Source organism: Falco peregrinus, chromosome 11 (assembly GCF_023634155.1).
Source record: "Falco peregrinus isolate bFalPer1 chromosome 11, bFalPer1.pri, whole genome shotgun sequence".
Classification (NCBI taxonomy): Eukaryota; Metazoa; Chordata; class Aves; order Falconiformes; family Falconidae; genus Falco; species Falco peregrinus.
Genome location: NC_073731.1, coordinates 17,588,436 through 17,612,371, shown reverse-complemented (window position 1 = coordinate 17,612,371; position 23,936 = coordinate 17,588,436). Strand labels below are relative to the sequence as shown.

The 23,936-nt window shown below is 37.8% G+C and overlaps 1 protein-coding gene across 4 annotated transcripts in view; it reads right to left on the bottom strand.

Annotated features, from left to right (window-relative positions):
* The window catches only part of SRBD1 (S1 RNA binding domain 1), a 128,394-nt gene that overhangs the window by 58,277 nt on the left and 46,181 nt on the right, over nt 1-23,936 (bottom strand). For all 4 annotated transcript variants that reach the window (XM_055816359.1, XM_055816361.1, XM_055816362.1 and 1 more), the window contains one exon: nt 7,427-7,518. In XM_055816359.1, coding sequence (XP_055672334.1) covers nt 7,427-7,518 — 92 coding nt within the window. The remainder of the gene's footprint in view (nt 1-7,426; nt 7,519-23,936) is intronic.

The following is a 23,936-nucleotide window of genomic DNA, read 5'->3' as shown; positions in this document are numbered from 1 at the left end:
TTCAGCTTAAAAGGTAGACATCGTCAGTATGCTTTTCACATTCTGACCACTGGTACTAATTTTAGCTGCATCACTGTGCCATTTAACTGCATCACCATGCCAGTTATTACTACAAGTGAAAAATTACTTGAAGTTCTGTACTTACAAGAGTTATTCATTTACATCAGCAACAAGAATTAACCTTTCATAAGCGACCAGAATGTTCTTTCCTATGCCTATAGTAAGAAAAGCAGATGTAGTGGGTAATGCATCATACTGCTATATTAAATGCAAACCAAAACTCCTCTAGTTGAAGAGCATCCTTGTACTCATTGTTCCTCTGGCTCCACGCTTCAAAGAAGCAACAAAGCCTTTTAAGGAAAATACACAGACACGCACGTGCACAGAGTTACATCCAGAGGGACAGAAGTAAATCATTTTCATAACTCTTATGTTAAGGGAAACTAGCTTTACCAGAGCCTGCAGTAGTGCTCTGCTTCTGGAGACTGCTGTTAAACAGAACTGTTGGGGTATTTTTAGTTCAGAAGCACAGAAAATGATGCTCTGTAAATAGAAGGCCAAGTCCATCTGCTGAACTCAGATTCATCTGGGATATAAGAAATAGGTAAATGAGAGGAAGGCAAGGTGAACATCACATCTTTCCACAAAGCATGCAAAGATCAAACATCAGCTGCAAACATTAACATGTGCACAGAAAATGATGCTCAGTTAACAGCTACACATACACACATCTTAGCATAGTGAAAATACCGATACAAAACAGGCAGACAGAAGAGCTTTTGCCTGGCTCAAAATAATACCCTGTTTTAATTCTGTAACAAAGCAGAATCCTAGGGGAACCTAAGCAGGTCTTGATGTTGCAGATTACAGAAGATCAAACTCCTCTACTGCAGCCCACTACTACGCTCTACAGCTTCAGGGGAAATAGAGTGCTGATGAGCAGCATGCCATGAAGTTTGCATGGATTGGAAAACATTAGATCCTTGTCTAGAACAAGAACTTAAAGACTACAAACACCTCTAACACCTGTGTAAGAGCCCATTCAGCACTGTGCCGCTGGTCTGGGGTCAATTCAAGCCCATTTTTCTCTCTCTCTCAAAATCCTGATGCAGGCCCATATGTCCATGCACAACTGCAAGAGGCCCAGTCATTTCCAGACTATCTGCAGTTAGGGACTATTTTCTAAAGTTATCCACAGATTCCTATAACTTCTGTTTAAACTGTAGAGCCTAGCTCACACCTTGAGGTGAGCTTTTGCTCATTAGTAGGAACTGGGTCCTAGGGGGAGAAAAAGAGCATGCCCCTCTTTACATATTACTGCTGTTTGCCACAGTATAATCAAACTCATTCTCAAATGCTACAGAATACGGCAGGTAAAAGATGGAATACAATTTTACTTTGTACAACTGTAATTGCACACCACCCAACTGAACGGGCTGGCAAAATGTTTTAATGCCCAAGAATTCAGTGCTTGCTTTGTCCTTTTTGAAGACTTGTGGAACTTGCACCAATCCTCTACAATTAGCTGTAGAAATAAGCTTCCACTCAGAAAGCAGTGCAAATGGTTTAACCATAAGACTTCTGTCCAATCAAGTTTTTGAAAAATGACCTTCTCTCCTGAGTAGCCAAGGGGGAATACTGCTCTTTTAAGAAGAAAAAGAAATTAGCTTGAGTAGACATCAAGGCACTATGTCCCACACATCTAATCATCAAATTGTTTTACTTTCCTTAAGATAAAGTCAAAAGAAATTACATTTTTTCCGATCTCTACCTTCTACTTGCTGGCTAGTATGACAGCTCTGAACTGTATGTCTCTATCTTTAACAGCACCCCAGGGAACAAAACCCTGTAGCATGACAGTCTCAAAGTCCTAACAAGTCCCCAAAGCCTACAAGGCTTTCTTTTGCATGGAAAAGTGCAAGTGGTGTGCTGAACTTTGAGTGTACAATAATCCAATGCGTTCTGCCCTGTGGAGAGGAGACAAGCAGATGGGATTTGACAATGCTAAGGCAAGTTGTGTGACCTTTTGCTCTCTTGGATTCTTCTTTATCCTCAGAAATCATCCTTTAGTAGCAACACAGTTTCTATACTGGATCATACCTGTGCATGCAGCACGACATACATGCTTGCCCTGTTAGTATTCCAAATCTGCAAAAAAGTAACTTCAAGGAATATTTTATCCATGTTCATCACCTTCCTAACCGGGTGACACAACTATGTGGTCTTGACAGAGGACCCCAGGCCCTTCATGTCTGAGAGGAAAACGAGCATTTCTTGGAGTTGCTGCATTAGACAAGCTCACATATGTTGCTCTTTTTTCAGCATCTGAACACAGAAGTGCAAATATAAAACCAAATATATATGATTGCACCAAGGTATGGAAACAAATTGGACAGGCTTAGCATGAGATCTCTAACAAGTGGTTACACAAACATAATATCTGAAAAGACATAATCCCCTTTCCCAGCTCATCCTGTGTTTAAAGAATTCTATGTATTCAGGTTTGTCTACATTTTTATAAATCAATGCAATGAAGCACATTAGATTTTATTTTGCTTTTTAAATAGTGAAAGAAGGAAGAGATTGCTTATTTGTCAGAGCAGTCATCCCAAAAGGAAAGGTAATTCATCAATTCAATGAAATGAAGGCATTTTTCATTTAATGTAACTGAGCATGTATCAAAAACAGGGTAAAATCCCAGTATGACTACGGCCTTGTATCAATTCTTCACCGTCAGGCCACTGTCTCATCAGAATTCAGCAGTTTCCTCTGGTTCTTAGAGTCATTAATAGACATTTATTTCATCATCGTATCCACTTCAAGAGGTGGAGAGGGAGCAAAAGAAAAAAATTTCTGATGTGAGCACATGCAAAACAACTGGTGCATCCTTTATCCTCCTTGGACTAAGGACAACAAAAAAGCCATCAGTAGCTGACCATACCTTAAAAAGTTTCCAGGCATCCAGGAGGTATATAAATTCCCTATTTCTGTGCATCAATCCTTCAACACAAGTCATACATGCTTACACGTTCTATATATACTTCACCCGTCCCTCCACAGTCTTCCCATTTTTTCTAGCCAAACTTGTTCAAGCCAACAGGCATTTGCAATGGAAATGCACTGAGAAATGGAGAAGCACTGAGAAAAACCAGAAAGTGTGGCAGTGTCTATGCACTGACATCTGCACAGACTTACTTTATTTCTCATCCCAGAAGCCTCATTTTTATTAGGAATACAGGTTTTGCACAACAAAATCAACTATTGGGCAAAACTCTATAGGACAGGATGGAGGTAGAACAAAGAAGATATCAACCTTTGGAAAACCATTTAATCCCAGAGGTCACAAGGCCAGTGATAGCAACTGAAAACAAGTCAGCACTGATTGTCACAGAGTCCATCCATTTGAAGGAGAAACGCTCGTCACCACTGAATTTTGCTTTTTTTTCTTTCACTCATGCAAAGAATATCACATCAAGACAGTCTTCTCAACCACTCAGATAACGGAAGACAACTAATGGCGAGTACTTTGCAAGGCTCAGTGAGCTGTTACTTACAACTGCTTCCAAGGGAAACGTGCATCCAGGCCTTTCATAAAAAAAAATATAAAAAATACAAGCAAATCTGAACCACAGAGACCTAGAGTAATCCAGAAGATCTTAAGATCTTATGGACAAGTTACACTGAAAAACTCCTACTTGAAGTTGCCATGAATAAAAGCTAACCAAAGGTTAAATATGAAGTGTTACACTGATGGTAGGTCAGGAGAAAAAAAAAAAAAAAAAAAGAAAAAACAACAAAAGAACAGCCAAGTAAACATGAATTTGACAGCTTTACGAAAATTCCACCAAATTATACATTTAACAGCTTCTCTAAGAGGGTGGCCAGAGGACAGATGCTGGGGCAGAAACAGAGCTGCAGCCAGCCAGCCAGCCTTGCAGCTCCCTCACTACCGTTCCGCTGACTCTAGAGCGGGCAGCCACAAAGCCTTGAGGCGACACACATTAATAAGCTTTATAAAGGTGATCAACATTTCCAGCTTGCTAAGTACTTTTTTTATGATGTCCATTCTCCCTTGCAAAAATCCCCATCCCAAATCTTCAGCTTGTCCTTGGGCACAGCTGTTGGGAAGGAGAATTCAGGGAAGCCTTACATTCTCCTCTCCGTCAGGCTGTAACCCTATTGCAAGTCCCCATTACTGAACTCCAGTAGCTTGTTCTCTAGGCAGAACCCTCCTAATCTGCTGCAGCTGAACTTCCTCAGCCTTCAAGTAGGAAATCCTTTTATTGCTCTGGTCTATAAGCCTCTTATCTCCTAATTCTGTGAGGCTGCGAAATAGCTGTTCTACTCATTAATCCCACAGTGACTGTCAGAAGGGGATATATACCTTCTCACTACTGAAACACAAGTAACTAGGTTTCATCAGGTTCTTTACTATCTACTTAGTTGAGTCTCACTCCACAAAATCTTAGAGGACTTGAAGTAGCAGTACAGCATACTTCTGCACTTCCGTGAAATATTCAGATTTGGTGCTATAAAAATTTTGAAAGAACCTGGTTCAATGTAAAAAGATGATATCAGGAGCTGATACTGCCTAGGACAGAAAGAAGGTAGACATCTCTGGAGGACAATTCTACAGTTGGAGAGACCCTATTCCATTCTCTGCAATGTAGATACTAGCAAGTTGTTTAAGAAGTGAGCGTTTACTTTCTTTTCAAGCAAGTGCCATTTTGGCTAAAAGTGCTGTATGGATGACTGTAAAGACTCTCCACTACAGTTTATACATACACCAGTAGTTTATAATGAGATCTTTCGCAATCATTTATTACAAACCCACATCATCTATGACCTTCAAAGACAGCTCAAACTGGAAAAAAACCAAAACCAGTTGAGTTCTTGGCTTAACTAATATATTTTACTAGCATCCCCAAGAAACGCTGAAGGTTTCTGGGTTTCCCTCCATAAACAACACTTGGCTAAGGAGAAAATAACGAGGTAATATTTGTATCAGGACTGATGTCTTCTATTTCTCTGTACGAAGTGAAAACCTACTACAAAGAGTTGTAAACAGTGCTTCAAATATGACAGAGATCATACAAGAAGATTGGAAACTAATATCTTATATAATATGCATTATTTAATATTTTATATTTATGCACCTGATGGACAAACATAGGCCTACCTGTGTATTTCAAAAAACCCCAAAACCCTTCAATAAGTTTGTGTTGAGAAAAATGTTAAAAGTGGCAAAATGTGTTAAGATCACAGATACCTCACGTCAGTTGTACCTTTTATTTTAACTATAAATGTCACACTTCATCATGCAGCTGTCAGCTTCCTTTAATGTACTAAATGCTATCATGTAAGCACAGATTCTGACATGATGTAACACAGCAATTAAAATAAAAAGCAAGTCAGCTTTGACACCAAGTCACTTTTCTGTTTGCTGCAAATTAAAGGAAAATCAAAAGTGCAAAAGTAAAAGCTAGTCAAGAAAAGTTTGCAAAAAAATCCAAACATCAATTAATGTTTCCCTCTAATGTCACATTTTTATGTTACGTTTTAAAAAAATGTCCACAGTTTTAATGCAGCTAATTACAAACTGACACCAAAAGAGACTAAGAAGAAAGTCTAAAACTTCTAGAAAGACTCTACTGTAATAAATATATTTCTACCTGTCAGTTCCACAACAGCCAACATCCATGGAACTATTTTTCACTTTCCATCCTACACTTATTCAATTTCTATCCATTCTGTGGCACTATACTGCAGCACATTAAAATCGCTGATGCTTTTCAAACCAGATGCAACAGCACTTAAGTTATGCCTGAAGCAATTCCTAGTAATAATGAAGAAATTATGAACTCTACATAATTAATACTGAAATTGGTCATGTATTACAAATCTGATTTTCACTTACTGTATTTGATGCACAAGACTAAATAAAAGTGTCTCAAATGTTCAAAAATTAATTTCTAAAAAAAAGAAAATCATATACATCTGGAAAAGTATATTGTTAATAATTAGATTTCCTCCTTTTCAGTGTTTTTCTGTTCATTTACATCAACTCTAAACCCACATTTAATATATCAGCAACATAAAAAACTTTGCCCCAAGGGAAAGTTAGTGGCATCTGTCACAAATACAGAAATGTCACATGCATAGTATTCACTCTGGCCATACCATGACACATTCAAAACTTCTGTGGCCCAGGGAAGAAATAATCACAATGGAGTCCATTTGCAGGAAGGGAGGAAAGAGTCAAGCAAAAAGAGGCTAAAGGCCTGTCCTGCAAATGGAAAGGCTGATATAGACATTTAAAGAATATTCCTGTAAAAACGCTCACTTGAAACATCAAGTTAACACAAATCTCTTTTCCCTCTTCGTGGAAATAGGGATGAAGGGAACATGGGGCATTCTAGACAGTTTTACCCCCAGATACCATATAAATTCAGAACTGGTTTTTGCTGATCGACTACTATAACTTCCCAAGGATTTCCAGACCAGTAACCTGCCAGAATAACTTTAAAATTAAGAACAGTAAAATTCTGGCTGAAAAAGATTTATACGCGAATGTTACTGCATTTTCAAATATGATATACTGAGTATGACAGTAAATAGCAGGAAAACCAAGAAAATAAAAAAATGAGGTAGATAAACCAAAAAGGCACACAAATAAAAATACACAAATGAAGTAATAAAAAATAATCTCAGACTGTACAGCTGTCTCCCAAGAAACACAGTCCATTATTAGAATTTGGACACCAAAGAACCTGCTAGGAATTTGATCTTTAAAAATTACTTTTAACCAAACACTGAAAATAGTAACAGTCGTGGCACTTTTACATTTTTAAGAACTTGGGATGTATTATACCCCAGTGACATTTATGCTGAAGACGACAATTTTTTAAAAACTAAACCTAAATATTTCTTGAGGACTACATTCAGCTCCATGAACACTTCAAAGGGATCACAATGAATGCACACCTTTAAATTATCTGTTCCATTCTTATACTTTTTCCTAGTCTTTGAAGCATTCAATTGTTAGAGATACTGTGTACATACAAGGGACAAGAGAAGAGAAGGAAGGTCTAGCTCTTGTGTCCATGGACATGTCCATCTGCGAAAGTTTATGCAATTCATTGGTTATGTTAATCCCCATAAATTCTCCTGTACCAGCCTATTGAAGGAATACATGCACAAGGACTTTTACATTACAGGCCTCAGTAGAAGATGATGTCATAATTTGTATACCTACAACTTCAAATGTGAAATGATAGAATAATTCAAGTTTAGAAACAAAACATCCAAAATGTTCACTTTTTATGCTTTTGGCTATTATTATACTTAATATTATAAACAATACAATCTGAGAACTGAGACTGGAGCTCCATGTTGAAATGGTGATAAAATGAAATCCACCTCATACCTGCGCTTCTCAGGTTTGGGTCTAGGTCTGGCATTTCCTTGGACGCTTCTGGACTGACACTGTAGATAGATGCTCCTGCTTCACTGACAATGCTGAAAAATAAAATGGCAAATAATCAAAACACCACACAGACAAACAACACAACTGAAAGACTTAGTAAGTGACTTAAATATTTGGATTTTTTTTCAAGCCTCATGTTTTAAAAATATTTTGAATCAACTTAATACTTTAAAAAGTAAAACAGTACAGACAAAGGAAAGGATCTCCATTTAAGCCAAAACACCCCTCCTTGACCTGCAACATCCACTCTTTCTCAATTCTGGCACTGTTACAAATAAACACTGTGTGTGATATGAGCCCATGTAATCTTACAATGGAGAAAATGAACATGAGAAACAAATGTTACCAGAAGTAAATAGGCAAAGCAGCTTCCATAAACAAAACAAAAACCTACCTGACAGTATCATTAAAAACACCTACATTCTAAAGTCTAATATCAGTTAAACTATTACATGAATCCAAGTCACGAGCGTGCAGACATTGTCCGAAGTTAGCTGCCTAAAATACTCGGAAAATCCCATCTTGATACAGACTGAGCCAGAGCTGCAGTTCGCTTCTCAGTGGCATTTAATACTGGCTTCTCCCTGCTCTCACTGCCATCCCCAAAGAAAAACACAGACTGCATGGCTTCAGTAAGTTAAGCTACAGTTCATCTACCACACACCTCAAACTTATTCAGTAATAATGATAAACTCACCAATTCAAATCACAACACATAATTAAAAAAAATCCTCGAGTGCACTAGTTCCACTCAAGAGAAAACGGCAATCAAGTGTTCACGGTGTAAGTTTATTTTCAGCTGTGAAATTTTGTCACCACTGAATCAACAGTGTATTTCTTCAAATAACTTCAACAGAACTTGAATTTCAGGTTGCTAATTAAGGCATCATAGAGCTACTGCACTGGAGAGAAATACTATCGGATTCAGAACTATTCTTACTTTTACTATTCCACTCTTAGAAGAAACTTATCTTTGCCATAAGGAGGGAAACCACAATCCTTAAGAACCAGACCTTTCAATAAAAATCATAACTTTGCTTTATATTGTTTTAAAATTAGACGATAAGTTTTCCTTTTAAGAACACTTAGTAGGTCAAATTTTTAAATAAAGAAACTGATACCTAGAAGCCCCTCCCTTTAGGAAAAGCTGGAGAATAGCTCAGAGATAAAACACATTCACTTTCAGCGGTCTAAGCATGTTAGCAGTAAATAATGTAAGATGCAGATATAAAAGGCAACAATTTCTTATTGTTGTTGTTAAGTTCCCTCCCCACCCCAGTCAAAACTGGAATTTGGCAGAGTGCTTACACACAAGTCAGATTTTAGCTACTCAGAAGTCAAAAGACCATTTCAATATTACAGATAGACTGGATCTTTCAATAAATACAGAGAAAAAAAATCCTGTCCTCTTTTGTATTAGCCTAACTCCAGAAGCATTCAAACAAGCAGTTTAACAGAGCAAAAAACTGCTCAGACCCACTGAACGGAGCAAGTGAAAATGAAACTATTTACATGATCTTTTAAAAAGTTTTAGTATTACGGCCATTCCTTCACTATAAATGACATTCAGAAAACAGTCCCATAACCGAGTTCAGAAATACAGTCATATCACAAAAACTTAACTGCTGAAAAAAAAAAAAAGATGTTGACAGAAGCCTCATCAAACTGATTTTTCTGATGAACGGGTAGTTTAAAGAACAATGCAGCAGAAAGTATTTCTTAACCTGTTCACACCTTATAAAGGCAGCATCTGGCAAGTGCTCCCTTTTTGGATATTGCTTCCAAAAAACCACACATGTTAGCACATACTTCTAACAGCTTTTCACTAATCACTCTTCAATCTTTGTGTTCAAACAGATCCCAAAGTTACTTCTCATGCTATTTCTAAATTTAATACATTGATATTACACTTAGATTAAAAAAAAAACAAACAACAAACCAACCAGTATTTTGCACACATTTTTACAGTGCTGTACTATAAACTGTATTACTGCACACAGCTTATTGCTTCATCCCTCCCAGTATTTTGTGCAGTGAAAAAACAATGTGACCTGGATGGCAAGTTTAACACACTTGACATTTTATTGATTCTCTTTAATGCTACACTGACAGTTTTCAGAAGTGAGAGGATTGCAATACTATTATTCTATGGTACTAAGAGAATTGTGCCAGATGTTAAGTACTACAAAACCTCCTTGCTAAAATAAGTACATAAAATTAAACTCAGGATGGGAGAAAGAAACATCTGAATAGATCACATTTCCTTTCCTCAAGTGCAAGAACATTTATACACCAGGGGGAGGGGGGTGTAAATAAAAAAAAATATCTCAAGCAAGAAAACAAGATATAAAAAGCACTTTCAGAAGCAGCATACACTGGCTATTTGACATCCACTCTGAGATGGTTTTGTACATGCATGCAGTTATGCTATGAAGTATTTGGTGTAGCAGACTTGGAAAAGGGGGGTGGGGTGGGGAGAGTTTCCGCTCACAGAGAACCCCATACTGCTGCACCTGAGACGGTAAAAGCTAGACGTTAAATAAATATGTTACCCAGAATAAAAGCATAGGGCTACAAACCCCAAAGAAACCATCCTCTGGTTCGTTCAACCATAGTCAACCAAACTTTTACAGACCTATTAGTGGCTTTCATGTGGTTTTATTTAGTTTGTTTTCAGCTATACTGAGGCAGTTACTAATGTGATACTGGCACATGCAACACTAAAACATTTAGCTTGATCACAACACTAAGATCATAAGCAAAATAGGTTTGGGAATATTTGTTTGCAGTTGTTCTGAATTTTGCTTTTTGACTAGACAGGAAACAGTCACTTTGGTTCACAGACATTTTGTTTGTTTCCAAATTCTAATAATTCTTTTTAAAAGGGGGGTGCTGTATAGGACAATTTAAGCTAATTTAATGTAAAATGCTGTACATCACGCTTTCAAAGGATACACACATTTTATGTCAGGGGACATCAAGTAAAGCCAAACCTGTTCAAATTGGTAGGTGGTAAAAATTTACTCCAAAACTACTGTGGTCCACACTGTTCTTTAACATCCCACCTCCCCTTTTTTAAAGGATAACATTTTCAAGACAGTCAAAAGAAAGCCCTCAGAGTTGGCAAAAAATGTTATCTAAAAATCTGTATATCTTCAGAACTACAATTCATTTCCACTTTGACTTTTTAAGCCACATAATGCATTAAACCAGAAAACTAGATTTCCCCACCCCCTCACAGAATGAGATCCTTATTTCGGTGCATTCCTTAAGAGGAAAGATTCTTGCACTGACAAAAGTCTTGACAGTTACAACATTACTAAAAAGTTATTTTGCTATTTAAAGCCAAAATGTAGTAGGTAAATAAGGAAGTGGTCATATGATATGCTTATAGTGCATGAATGGATAGGTTTCATAAACTGCTCTCTAAATTAACAAAAAAGCAGGTAAAGAATCTGGGACTATGCCTCCATACCGTCTGCTTCCCACATCAGCCATCCTACAGATAAGGATTTTTCCTCAGTATCTCTATCCTACTTTTAAAAAATTCGAAGTGCCCTAAACCACAAAGCCACTACACAATACTTCTATTAACTTCTTAATTGTACAAGCAGGCTTGCTGCACAGCAAGAAAGCTTTCGTGTGCTGCACCCTCTCATTCCCATTTGTTAAGACACATTTTAAGCACTGTTAACCCAACATTAAATCTATTCCACGAGCACCACCTGGTGGACCCTCAGCTTCATGCTAGAAACCATGCCAGCGGTATTTTTAAAGAGCCTTTTAACATTTACTAGAACAAGTTATTTTCTTATTCAGCTTACATAAGCATATTTTTGGTATGAAAAAATAATTTGAAGATCCGTTAAAAACATTCAGATCTTCAATGTCTTCATTTTTACATGAAAAAAACCCTTTCTTGTTATAAGTGAAGAGAATCTAAGAATACTTCCAACTTACAGTTGGTTTTTGGTTTTTTTTTTAATTCAAAGCTATTACATACCTACAGAAGTACATAATGGTAAAGATTACATGCTAAAGTAACAAACTGGAGTTACCAGCAGTTGTTTAACTATATTACAATTTCACGTACATGCATGTAATGGCACATTTTTTAGAACTTACAAGGTTCTTGGGTAGTAAGTTTTGACTGAAAACCTTTTCAAACCTATATGAAAAAATCTAACGTATGTATAACAAAAAAGATATATCGAGCTAGAGGGTTCTAGACTAAAAGCTGCATGCAGCTTCCTGACAACTATTTTTACATTGAAAAAATTTCCCCACAATCAAATGCAACAGTGGATTAATAATCTACAGAGAAAGAAAAAGTAACTTCATCCAACTTTACGTAACTTAGGGTTCCTACAATCTCCAAACCCCCGATTTACAGCTTGAAGCCTGTAAAACAACATTTTAAGAAACAATACCAGTACAAAGACGAGAACAGTGTTAATACTTGGAAGAAAACCATGGTCACTCTAAAAGCAAAGGGTATGTCAACCTCAAAATCAACCCAGATTTTCATATTTGGTCATAAAATGATGGTCTTCCAAAGTATAACTCCTTTCCCAATCAAAATACAGTAATTGTGGTTTACTCCTTGTCCTGGTTTCAGCTGCAATGAGTTAATTTTCTTCCTAGTAGCTAGTATAGTGTGGTGTTTTGGATTTAGGATGAGAATAATGTTGATAACACACTGGTATTTTTAGTTGTTGCTAAGTAGTGTTCACACTAAGTCAAAGACTTTTGAGCTTCTCAGTCTCTGCCAGCAAGGAGGCTGGAGGGGCACAAGAAGTTGGGAGGGGACACAGCCAGGACAGCTGACCCGAACTGGCCAAAGGGATATTCCATACCACAGAACATCGTGCCCGGCATATAAACCGGGGGAAGTTGGACAGCAGTGGGAAAAAAAAAAAAATCACTGCCCAGGGACTGGCTGGGCATCAGTCAGTAGGTGGTGAGCCATTGTATGGTGTGTTACTTGGGATTTTGGGGTTTTCCCCCCTTGAATTTAATTTCCTTTCTCTTTTTTTTTTTTCTTTCTTTCTCCCTTTTCATTACAATTATTATTATCATTGGTAGTAGTAGTATATTTTACTTAATTTAAATGATTAAACTTCCTTATATCAACCCTTTTTTCCCCAGTTCTCCTCACCATCCTACCAGGGGGCAGTGAGTAAGCAGCTGCATGGTACTTTGTTGCTGGCTGGGATTAAACCACGACACACCTCTAACCCAGCTTCTTACATATTAACTGATAAATATGTTCTTCATACTTCTGGCAACAAAAGCTAGAGGTTTCCACAAAGGACAGAAGTACAGAAGGATTTAAGGATTATTCAGTATAACTTAGTAAAATAATTGGTTTAAGAATTATCCAGGAAAATAAAATGACATAAAAATGACATAATATTTGCTATAAAAGAGCACTACATTTAGAAGCTCAATTGGAACACTAAAAGCTTTAGTTATGTTGATAGATTTGGTGATCAAAAAACAACTGAGGAGGGGTAGGGAACACTTGCTCAAGCACAGGCTCAAAAGATGACTGAGCTGTTTCACGAATGAGAAATCCATTGGGCCTTACTGAAAAGACAGAAGTCACAACTAGCCCCTGAGAGCCTTAAAAAAAACCAGAAAACAACAAATGGTTGAAAGCTACAGGAGTACTAGAGAAATAGGATGTCTGCATCTGTTCTTACCGGCCTCCCTACATACCGATTTCTGGCAGCTAATGAAAACCACCCAGGGGTGGTCAAAGAAGCTCTTCACAGGAAACAGCAGTAGTCCCTTTATTTGCATTTTGACTTGTGTCTCGCTCTTTCCTCTCCTGTCAGGCAGGACACTGCCCAGGGCAGAAGCAACTTTGACAGCCCGTCCAGCTCCTCCTCATTACCACAGGCAAGCTGCACGTTTATTGCTGTCACAGGCAGAGTTACCTGCCATTCCCAGGACCTCGCCTTTGGGTACGTGAGTGCTCCAGCTCCTGTGCACCATGCACAGCACCATTCCTTCTGCTGGGGAGGTGAATAAATGCAGCCGGTTGGCGACGGCAGCCCAGCGCAGGCTGAGCAGAACAGTGTGATTTATTCAGCCACATGCACTCGGCCACGGGAACAATGGGACACCAGGCGTGACAGACCCTGGCTCTGACACAGCTAAGCCATTACTTTTTTTCCTTATGAGGAACATATGTCATGGAAGCGCAAGATAAAAAGGTTCTGGTATATACTCAATGTAGTCAAAGAATAAAAAGCCTGAAAAGATTATTAAAAGCCAGTTCATTCTGACAGGTGAGATTAAATTAAAAATCTGCTCTTTCCCCTGCCTCCAATACGTTAACGGTACGGTAAAGAAAGATGTTAGGATCACGAAAAAAGATTTTACTAGAAAGCAATCATTAGTCAACAGAATCAAGCCAAAACCCATACAATTCACCTGTGGTTTTAAATAATTTAAAGATTTAGCTTTAAATTTTAACAATATATTGAACTCAGGAGATATTCCAGTATTAAGTATATTTTTACAATGGTAAAATATACTGTTAGATAGGAATTTCATCAAATTTCCATTGCTTCATTCAAAACTTTTAGTCACTATGTACCACGTGAGTTTTGCTTATACAGAAGTCAATATCAGCCATATTAGACAAGAGGTGTTATAGTCTTTTTCTGCAAAAAATACTACAGAACAGCTCATAGTGAAGCCATTCAATAAGATTGGGGAGGGGAGGGGGGAGCAGGCACAAGTACAGCTCCTGCTCAGGAGCTCCCAAGCATGCAAGAAGTTAAGCCCACAGAGTGTCTTAAGACAGCACATCAAATGACAAGCAATGATACAGATCCAGCGTTGTTGCTTAGCCATATTCCGTAAGTTTCCACAGAAAATATTAAGTGAAATTCTGCCTACAACTACTGTTTCGAATTCACAACAAGAAAGTCTGTAAAGGTTTCTACCCATGTATAAATGAGCATGCTTGATATTTCACAAAGTTTACCAGAAATTACACCATGCAAAGAAGAAAGTACTTTTGTCTTGACCAACTCAATCTACTTTTTAAAGTAAAAACTATTAAACTATTTCAAACCAGGAACTCAGTCACGCAGCAAATTACAACAGAGAACAACAGTAGGTCTTTCAGTCACAAACCCCTACTTTTAAAACAGCTTGCTGACCCTACATCAGAACAATAAATAAATACCTTAGAGCAGCTTCTGAAATGACAGAATTTCAAGGCAACCATCCTTGCATTAGAGATTATTTCTCTCCTAAACACAAGTGACATTTAGCACCAGTTAACGTGATGGCTTTCCTGGTAGACAGTGTAGATCTTTAGAACCTAGTGAAGGGAAAAGTATTAGGACTGTTTCTAACAGTGTTTATCAAGATAAGCTAATCACAGTTTGTATCATTGTTTCAAATCATTAAGTGCCTTATCTTAAAATAACATTGTCTTCAAATATATGATTTTCTGTTCTTCCAGTGTGTTTATGCAGAACTAAACTTCACTACAGAATTGAGTACACACTTTCAGATGAAGAACAATATGCAAAAGAAAAAAATAACTGTTTGAAAAACGAAATTATAGTTTTTCAACATCAGATAAAATGCAAGGATTCTTCAATGTCTGTTTTATAAGAAATTAAAAGGAAGAAGCCAAAGCTAGTTTAACTACAAAGACCTGCATCCAAATCTCAGCAGAAATGCATGACAAAGACCAAAAAAATAAGAATATTAAAAAATGCTATTATTGAAATAGCTGTCATCAAGTATTACCCACTTCCCTGCAAGCTGGGAAATATTAGAGCTAACACCACCCAACATTTTCGACTTTCACTGCTTGCGAGCATGAAAGAGGGCTGCATGGAGATTTTACATTCTAAGAGCATTTTGCCTGTAATCAAACATAATAAAATGATATTTCAAATGAGGAGAATTATGTTCAGGGACAAACAACCCGATTGCCTATTAGTACAAAACAGGTTTCAAGAATAGGGGGGAAGCAATTGTGGCACAGGATTTAAAAGCATCCCCTTTAAAAAAGTTACTGCTTTGGAAAATGCAGCCCAGTTCTACTAACTTCCAGATTTGGATGAATGCAGAAAACACATCCCATAAAGTATTTCACTGATTTCAGAAGAGTTCAACATTTTCTGATTTCAGCTCCTCAACTACCATCATTCCCCTGCCCAAAGAGAAGTGGTGTGAGAATTCCTGCCATTAAAACAAAAAGACAATTGCTACTTGCATTAGAGTGTCATGGGTTTGAGAGTTATTGCAAGATATAACAAGTTACCATGCTTTAATTTCTTCCGTATTAGATACAACTCTATGAACCCCTAAATAAAAAACTACTTAGCATACTAAACTAATAAAACAAACTGTATAGGTACAGCCTGGAATCCTTTATTCATCTGTGTATGAACCATGCCCTCAGCACATCCCTGCAAAGGGAAGAATGATCAGATATCTGTCTTCATCTTGTCTGAAAACGCTGACATTTTTCAGTAAGAAAAGGGTCCAAATGGCAGGTGTCAAAGAGCTTTAGCTTCACACGTGGTGCTAGGAGGCAGAAAAAACAACAGTAGCGTGTGGCCATGTCAGAGCTGCACAGAAGCTGCCGTACAAGTGCATATCTGAAAAGAGCAAACCTCATAGCCTGTTAAATCAATCTAGTGCCAGATGCTGTTATCAGAACAAAACCGGTGCTGTGGATTCATCCCCAGAAGAAATACACGTCCCATGTCTGCAGTGAAAAGTGAAAGACCAAGGGTGGCATGTTTCAAGACTGAAGGTGACAGTCACCTGTGACTGCCCCCACTGCTTTCACTGACAGTTTCAGAAAACAGGTCCTGTCATTGCTCATAAAGCAGCTAGAGTTGAAACTTCTTTCTGCTCTTGCAGAGAGCTTTAAAATATGAACTCCAGGTCCAAAAATCTACTTCCAATCTACCATCCAACTAAAAAGCAGTTAAGTAATTTATTTTTACTTTAAACACTGTAGTACAGTAGGAATTCCACAGACAAAATTTAGCTACTGCTCTTCTCCCTGTTGCAGCAATGCCATGAAGAGAAATGCAGCAATGTAGATTAACATAGAATATAATATTATCTAATGTAAGAGCACAAGTTTAAAAAGGAAAAAGCACATTTTATGTGATTACAATATGATAGCATTAAAGTAGTCCTAAGCAAAATTAATGACAATTAGATATATTCAAATACGTTAAAAAGTTACCTATCTATAACCAATTTACGTTAACAGTAGAAAAAAGGAAAGACAGTACAAAGAGGCTTCAGGATTGACAAAGAAGATGAAAACTCTAGAATTCACTTAAAAAATATAAGAGGCATGAAGATGGGTATGCTCCTTTATGAATACAGTTTATAATTTCAAGACCAATCCTGCCAGCACTCAGTTTTACACAACTAAATTATTCCAGTGACCTCAGGGGAACAAACCATATATACAACAGTAAAAAATATAGCCAAACACTGCCAAGATTTTACCTACCATCCTTTTGCTTACTGTGAGGGGGGCACAGGGAGACAAAGAAACACAACTGATTATGGGAGTCACACTTCAAAAAGAAGAGAAACACTAGGCAATGTTAAACCTCACATTCCATCTATTTATAGAGACCCTTGAGATGAAATTGCCTAGATGCATACATTAAAAACATGGCAGTCCAACAAGATGATGATGATGCTCCCCCAGAAGCCTAGCAAAACTGTTCCACACTGAAGAGCTCAAAGAGCAGCCTTAATTAGCCCCTGCCCCTCCCACTTCTCAAGAGCATGGTGAAGCCAACAAGCCAGCAGACCAAAGGAAGCTGCAAATTCCAGAGCACAAGCCTGTCACCAATGCTGTCCTGCCAGCAGCTCCTTCTCAGCTCAGCCAAGCAGAAACGCCTGCAGTGGTCAAACATGGGAAAAGCAGGTGTTTCATCCAGCCCATCTCCAGCCACACAGGATCTTGCAAGAGGTAAGACCCACCCTGGCTGCTTTTGGGAACAGCAGAAATGTGGTAAAACACTGGAACTTGGCAGTTCATGTTCATGCATCGTTGCATACTCACTCAAGTTGGAGCATTATAAAGTAGAAAGAACTAAGGTTCTGGGAACAAATAAGACTTTTTATAGGCAGGATTATTATTTTTTTTAAGACTTACCTAGATGTTGCTGTTACCTCCTACATTTGGCCTTGTCACCAACAGTTTATAATTCGTGAAACTGGTGTTTGTCTAATTTTCAAACCAAAACATTTCCCTGTTGCATGCACACACCACCCTTCTCCTGTGGGACACAGGACATTTAAGACACAGATGATCTATTTAAGGATCGTCCATCACATGCTCCACTGAATACAGGCTTCTCAACCAATTTATCTGTCAGTGAACTTCATAAAGCATTCAGATTTAGCCAAATAAAAATTGTATCAATAAGTGTCACATGCGAACAGGCAGTTTGAAATTACCTGGAAAGGCCACAAAACATGCTATTCAGTTGCTATTATTGCTCTCAGGAATCATTTTGGTCTGGTAGAACGCGCAACACAGATGCAGCAACTGTTGCAGCTAAAACACAGTTAGAAGGAGCTTAGAGTCACATTAACTCTCATGGAGACTTTGTCCCCAGAGTGGAATATAACTGGACCAGACCACAACATATGGAGCAAAACGCCTCTTGGAGAACGGCACCTCCAGCAACTGTCATTTTCTTTAATGCTCACTCTGGGCAGTTGGGAGGCAGCATGGCCAGTGCTGCCGTGCAGCCTCCACAGCCCTGATTCATGCAAAATTTTGACCTGTAACTTTGACTCCAGTCAGGCTTAATTAGGCTTTTCCCCTCACTTCCTACAATATCACTGATCTCCATACTCAGTCTCTCCTTAGCAAGCGACCCTCTCCCCAGCACAGGTCCACGAGGGAAGGCTGGAGTCAACTATATCCCTTCTACCAGGGCTAAGCAAGGCAATGCAGAGGCCCTCTGCATGGTCTGAGGGAATCACAGAACCCTCTGCTGCTGTTCCTCTGATCCCTCCCCATCCCTCTTAATACCTAGGCTGTATCTGAAAACATCATATTAAATATTATTAATGTACAGACACTTCTTGGCACAGTTTACTGAACTCTGAAGTACCCAGGTCTTCCACATAGAGAAACTCAAAATAAATTAAGAATTCTGGTATCAGAATGAATGTTGGCAGGAAAACTTCTTTGAGGTATCAAATACTAAGGAAAAGTGTGAGTTAGCTGTGTTTTTTCTTCTTAATTTACTTTGATTTGGAATTACTCTAAAAAACAAAAACAAAAAAAGGCTGTCTGCTTTAGTTCACAGAGGATACATTCACCTCCTGTGTTTGTTCTCCAGCTCAACATACTCAAGACAGACGTTACATCAATAAATGGTACTTCATGCAGACCTGATCAAAATTATATGCTGCTATCTCACAAAATAATTTCTGCCAACTTAATCATGACAGTGCTCTACATTTTTTAATTCCTCATTTTTGGGTTTGTTTTTTTTTTTGTGCTTCATTTTTGTAATACAGGAAAAACAGGTTGCTTTGACATTTTCTTATATTCTAGTTTATGACTATTTAAAGCTGATGCTAATAAAGAAGTGCTCCATTCTGTCCATCGGGAAAATATTTTTCTTCACTGGGAAAAAGGCTGTAGAACTGAGGTACTAGTTTAGTGCTTCCAGCAAAATCTATTAACCCTCTATGAAGGGGATGTAGCATTACAGTATAAAAAAAGATTATAGCAACAGACAGGAAAAAATCCAGGAAAGTTAAGAAAGAGTAGATTAATCATTCTTCAGGAAAAGGTAACATTTTTTCATGCAAAACTGAAAAAAAATAAAAACAAACAAAGCTTGCTTTACACCTTAACAAGCATATTTTAATAGCTCATTTACTTTTCTCAGGCACAGATTTAAAGGTAAGAAGACATACTCAAATGTCTGTAGACCAACATAAGTAGATGGAGTGCTTTGCTATTAAATGATACGTTTTTCTCTTTTTAGGCCTCTAGGGTTCTTTCATGTCTTCTGTGGTGTTCCTCATTGTCAGTTTTAAATATTATTTTACTGATATCATATGCTACTGCTGGGCATCTACAGTAAGAGATGCTAATCTGAATCAAATATGTCTCCAAATGAAAGTGAGCTAAACATTAGGTGTATTTATAATTAACCATTTAAAACAGTGGATACTGCCTCATTTTATATTACAAACAGAAGTGTGTATCAACCTAAGTGAAAAAACCAAGTAAAAATAGCCACCAAATCCCCATAAACTTGAAATTGATTTATGAATTGCGTGTTTTTACAGAAAACAAATTCCTTTAGTAAGACTGTAACCAAAAGGGGGGGAAAGCCTGACATAAATAAATATCTGGAGTTAGTGAAATAAAGATTTAGTTAGGTAGTGCTATATTTGTTTTCCCCCTTCTCTTAAAAGGGAATAATTTGTTCCCTCAGATTGTGACAGATCCACACTGGAGACTTCCCATGAGTAATATCACTAGAACTGGCATAAACATATGCTGAAAGACCACTTCATTTAAAATATGTTTTTCATCCAGTTACAAACACTTCAAAAGAGTTATTCTTCTGTACTGGAGAAACTAAAAAAAAAAAAACCCCAAAAACCCAAACCAAAAAACTTAACTATGAAATAGTCGTCTTTTTTTTTTAAGTTATCAAAATACAAAAGCACATAAGGGTAAGATGGCTTTCTAGTTTTTGAAGAGATATCCTTACATCTAAATCATAAAAACACAGCTAAACTATTTTAGGTCCTACTTTTTACACTGCAATTTTCAAAGTGATATTCCAGTCACAGGTGTGTTACACAATACTTAGATACTCAATCACCTGCAATTCTAACAATAAAATATCTTACAGTAAAGGTTGACACATTTATACATCTAGTTACTTGTGAGTCCAATGACAAATATTTTGCAGGAAAAAATATCTTGGAACATGCATCTTTTTAATCATGTTAGTCTTCTTGACTCCCCTTTTATAATGGGAAAGTCTCTTAAAAACATTTGAGGAGTTGCAGGTCACAGTTACGTGACTTCAAACAAAGGCACTGATGAAACTAACAAAACTGTTAGCTTATCCTTTTCAAATACAACTATGTAGCTTTCTCTAACAGATGGCAAAGTTTGCACCAGGAAGTTCATACTCAGTTTTTTCTTGGAAGGGAAAATAAATAAATAAATGAAAATCCACTAACAGCCCAACTTCCACCCAAAACCAAAGCCCTAGAATGAACTAGATTTCTTCCTTCCCCTATTCAAAGCTCTGTTCTCTCCTCAGTGCACACATTAATTCAAAATGAGAGCAAGTTATTTCAAAGCTTTCCTGCCGATTCATATTTGGGCAGCAAGAAAGGTAGACTGGAACTCAATTGAAGAGTCTTCTGGAAAGCATTGTAGAGAAAACACAAACGATCAGAAACTATGCTGAGTGCCTGCAGAGTCTGCAGTTGCCCCATCATGTGGGCCATGGGCATCTACCTCACACCTGCTTCTCTGGACCGGTCATTAGATCCTTACGTCTGGATCCTGCAAGACAAGCCCACAATGAAGAGTGAGGGTCTCGGAATGACATTTTCAGCTTTTGGAAACTGCTGAGTGACAGGGAATGACTGTGGTTGAAAGGCACCTGTGGAGATCAGCTGATCTAACACCCTCACTCAAAGCAGCATCAGCAAAGCAAGTTCCTCAGGGCAGTAACCAGTCAGGTATCAAATATTTCCATGAACGGAGACTCCAAAAACTACTACGTATTATCAGGAAAACTTGGATCCTCTGTAGCTGAGAACTGATGGTTTGATAATACTAAACCTCAGATATATATATTTTTTTTTAATGTCAGTTTAAAAACTTAGCACCATGTATACATTTCAGAAAAGTACATATCCACCCTGGAACTGTCTCAGGAACAAATGGAGATTTTTTAAAAGTTAATGCACTATTGTATTCAAAGAGTGCTGCACTGAAAAGTCCCTAAATCCTAGCTTCCTCAAACGCTGTAAGTGAAACAAAACCCTGAAATTGTTTGGGAAATGAAAAGAAAGGAAATGTGTCCTTCTGATTCCTGCAGTAACAGAGTAAGCCCACTTAGTTTTAACTATCTGATGTTAAACTGTTAAGACTGTTCTTCTGTTGATAACTAAGAGCTGTTACTTAAAAAAAAAAAAATAAAAATCACAAAAACACCAAAACCTCAATAATTTGGGGATCAGGGCTATAGAAGAAGACACAACACAACATTAAAACAATAATTGTCTGGATGAGAGCAGGAGTTTATCTGCTAGAGATGCCACGGCAGTGCAGCAGCGAAGGGCTCGGAGGCACACTGGCTGATGCAGACAACTCCTACAGGGGGTTATGGAGAACATATGCCAGGGTGGGATACACAGCACCCTTTAATACGGCAGAGCATCTCCTGCCCTCAGGCACCTGCTCAGCTCTGCTGGCTAGCGAGGAAGGTGGCGGAGCCAAGCCTCATCCTCAGCCTGCCCCTGGTAGACAGGCCAGTACTATTGCTGCCATCAGCATCTCTGCAGCCCTGAGCTAGAGCAGCACGAAGCTTACATTCACACACCAATGCTGTCACATGCAACAACACGACCGAGATCTGTACTGGACCATCCCGGGGCTTTTACTGGTCAGGCTGTTATGAGGCTGACAGCATTTCTTACATCTGCTGCAGAGATAGGGTAACAAGCTCCTTGCCCACCAAAAGAACAAGGCACAAACATTAAATATTTACCCCCAGAGAAGGGATAGGCTTCCAAGTGTAAGCATAAATAAAAGTTCAGCTAATTCAGATCCAAATTATATTAAGGAAGTATTGATGTAGATTTTAATATTAAGGGTCTAATTGCTACTTTCCTTCCCCCCACCAATTCATGAAATTGCATATAGAAGCATCTAATCATAAAAAAACATGTAAATCGTTCTAAAATGCATATTTGAAAATTATTTTCTGAAGTCAGCTAAAGACTGTTCAGAATTCTGTTCAAGATGTTGAAACATTTTCTTAGAAAATATAAATTAAAATTACTAAAAACACAGACTGGCATGCCCTAGATTTGGGTTTAATCAAACCCTGAGAACCAGAACAAACACATTTCACAGGCTCCAAGTTTTAACTTCCTCTGAAGTTCATAAAGGCTCACATCACCACCACCATCACATGCACCATGTGATTTATGTGATATAATTATATCAACTGTGGGACAGTAAAGAAGAAACCCCAAACTTATGTTTTGTCATTAAATCCAATGGAAATTAACTTACAAATGCTTTATAAACAAGGAGTAGACACGAACGTTCCTTTAAAATTTTTACATGAGACCTGTTTTAATCATTAAAAGCTTCAACTTGTACTGAGTACAAAAGCTGGTATTTTAGATGACCCAAAGATGATTTACATAAAGAAAGCATCTCCCCCGAAGTTCACTGTACCAATTACAAATTTCACTTTATCACAATCTAATATTAATCACAAATTAGTTGGGTTCATAATGTTGGTGAAGTTGACCAAAAAATAATGAACTTTGCATTTTGTGCATTGTATACTAAAATATACATACACATACACACACACACACACACCCCTATTTACACAAATCATTATTATCAACATTTACTCTGTATCTTCACTTATAAAAACCTGGAAGGAATTTCCTACAGACCATAAAACTGAAAACAATCTCCTCTGAATTAGATGTCACCATTTTTTCCTTCTCGCTTAGCACCAAACAACCCCTTTATTCAAAATCCTGTCTCAATCAGAAAACATCACTCCCGCAAAAAGCAGCCAGTGAAAGGAAAAATCATTTCCCCTAACTTGCTCTGCTAATAACGACCAGAAACACGGTCTTTCCAGTGAGTGGTCTTCTCCAGAAATGCCAAGAGGTCATTAGGCAGTTTCCCTAAGGAGAAAGCTACAACTGAGGAGGGACCAGGCGGCTGTGGACATGCAGGTAAAAGAGACAGCAGGACGTCAGCAGAGCCAGACAGGGACAACAGGAGCAGGGAAAAACAAGAGGAACAGAGGACAGCCTTAAGCATTCCTTTGAAGGGAATTAAACATTCCTCTAAAAGTCCTTTTTGGTTGTTATTAGCTAAAGAAACAGGATATATTAAAAGGATGCTATATCATGATTTCAAAATTATTTTATTTTAAAACATTCAAATTGACAATGTCTCTTTCTATTTACTCTTATAGCTGAAGATTAGAGTTAACATTTCCTTCAGCTGAAGGATAATCACTGAGAAGTAACACAAGAATATCCAGTTTGATTTACTTAAAAATGACAAACTAACTTCTAAAAAATAACTTTAATAAAAGAATGACAAAGTAACTTTGTGCTGTGATTTTATACTACCAGGAAAAATAAACCAGGAACAAGTAATAAA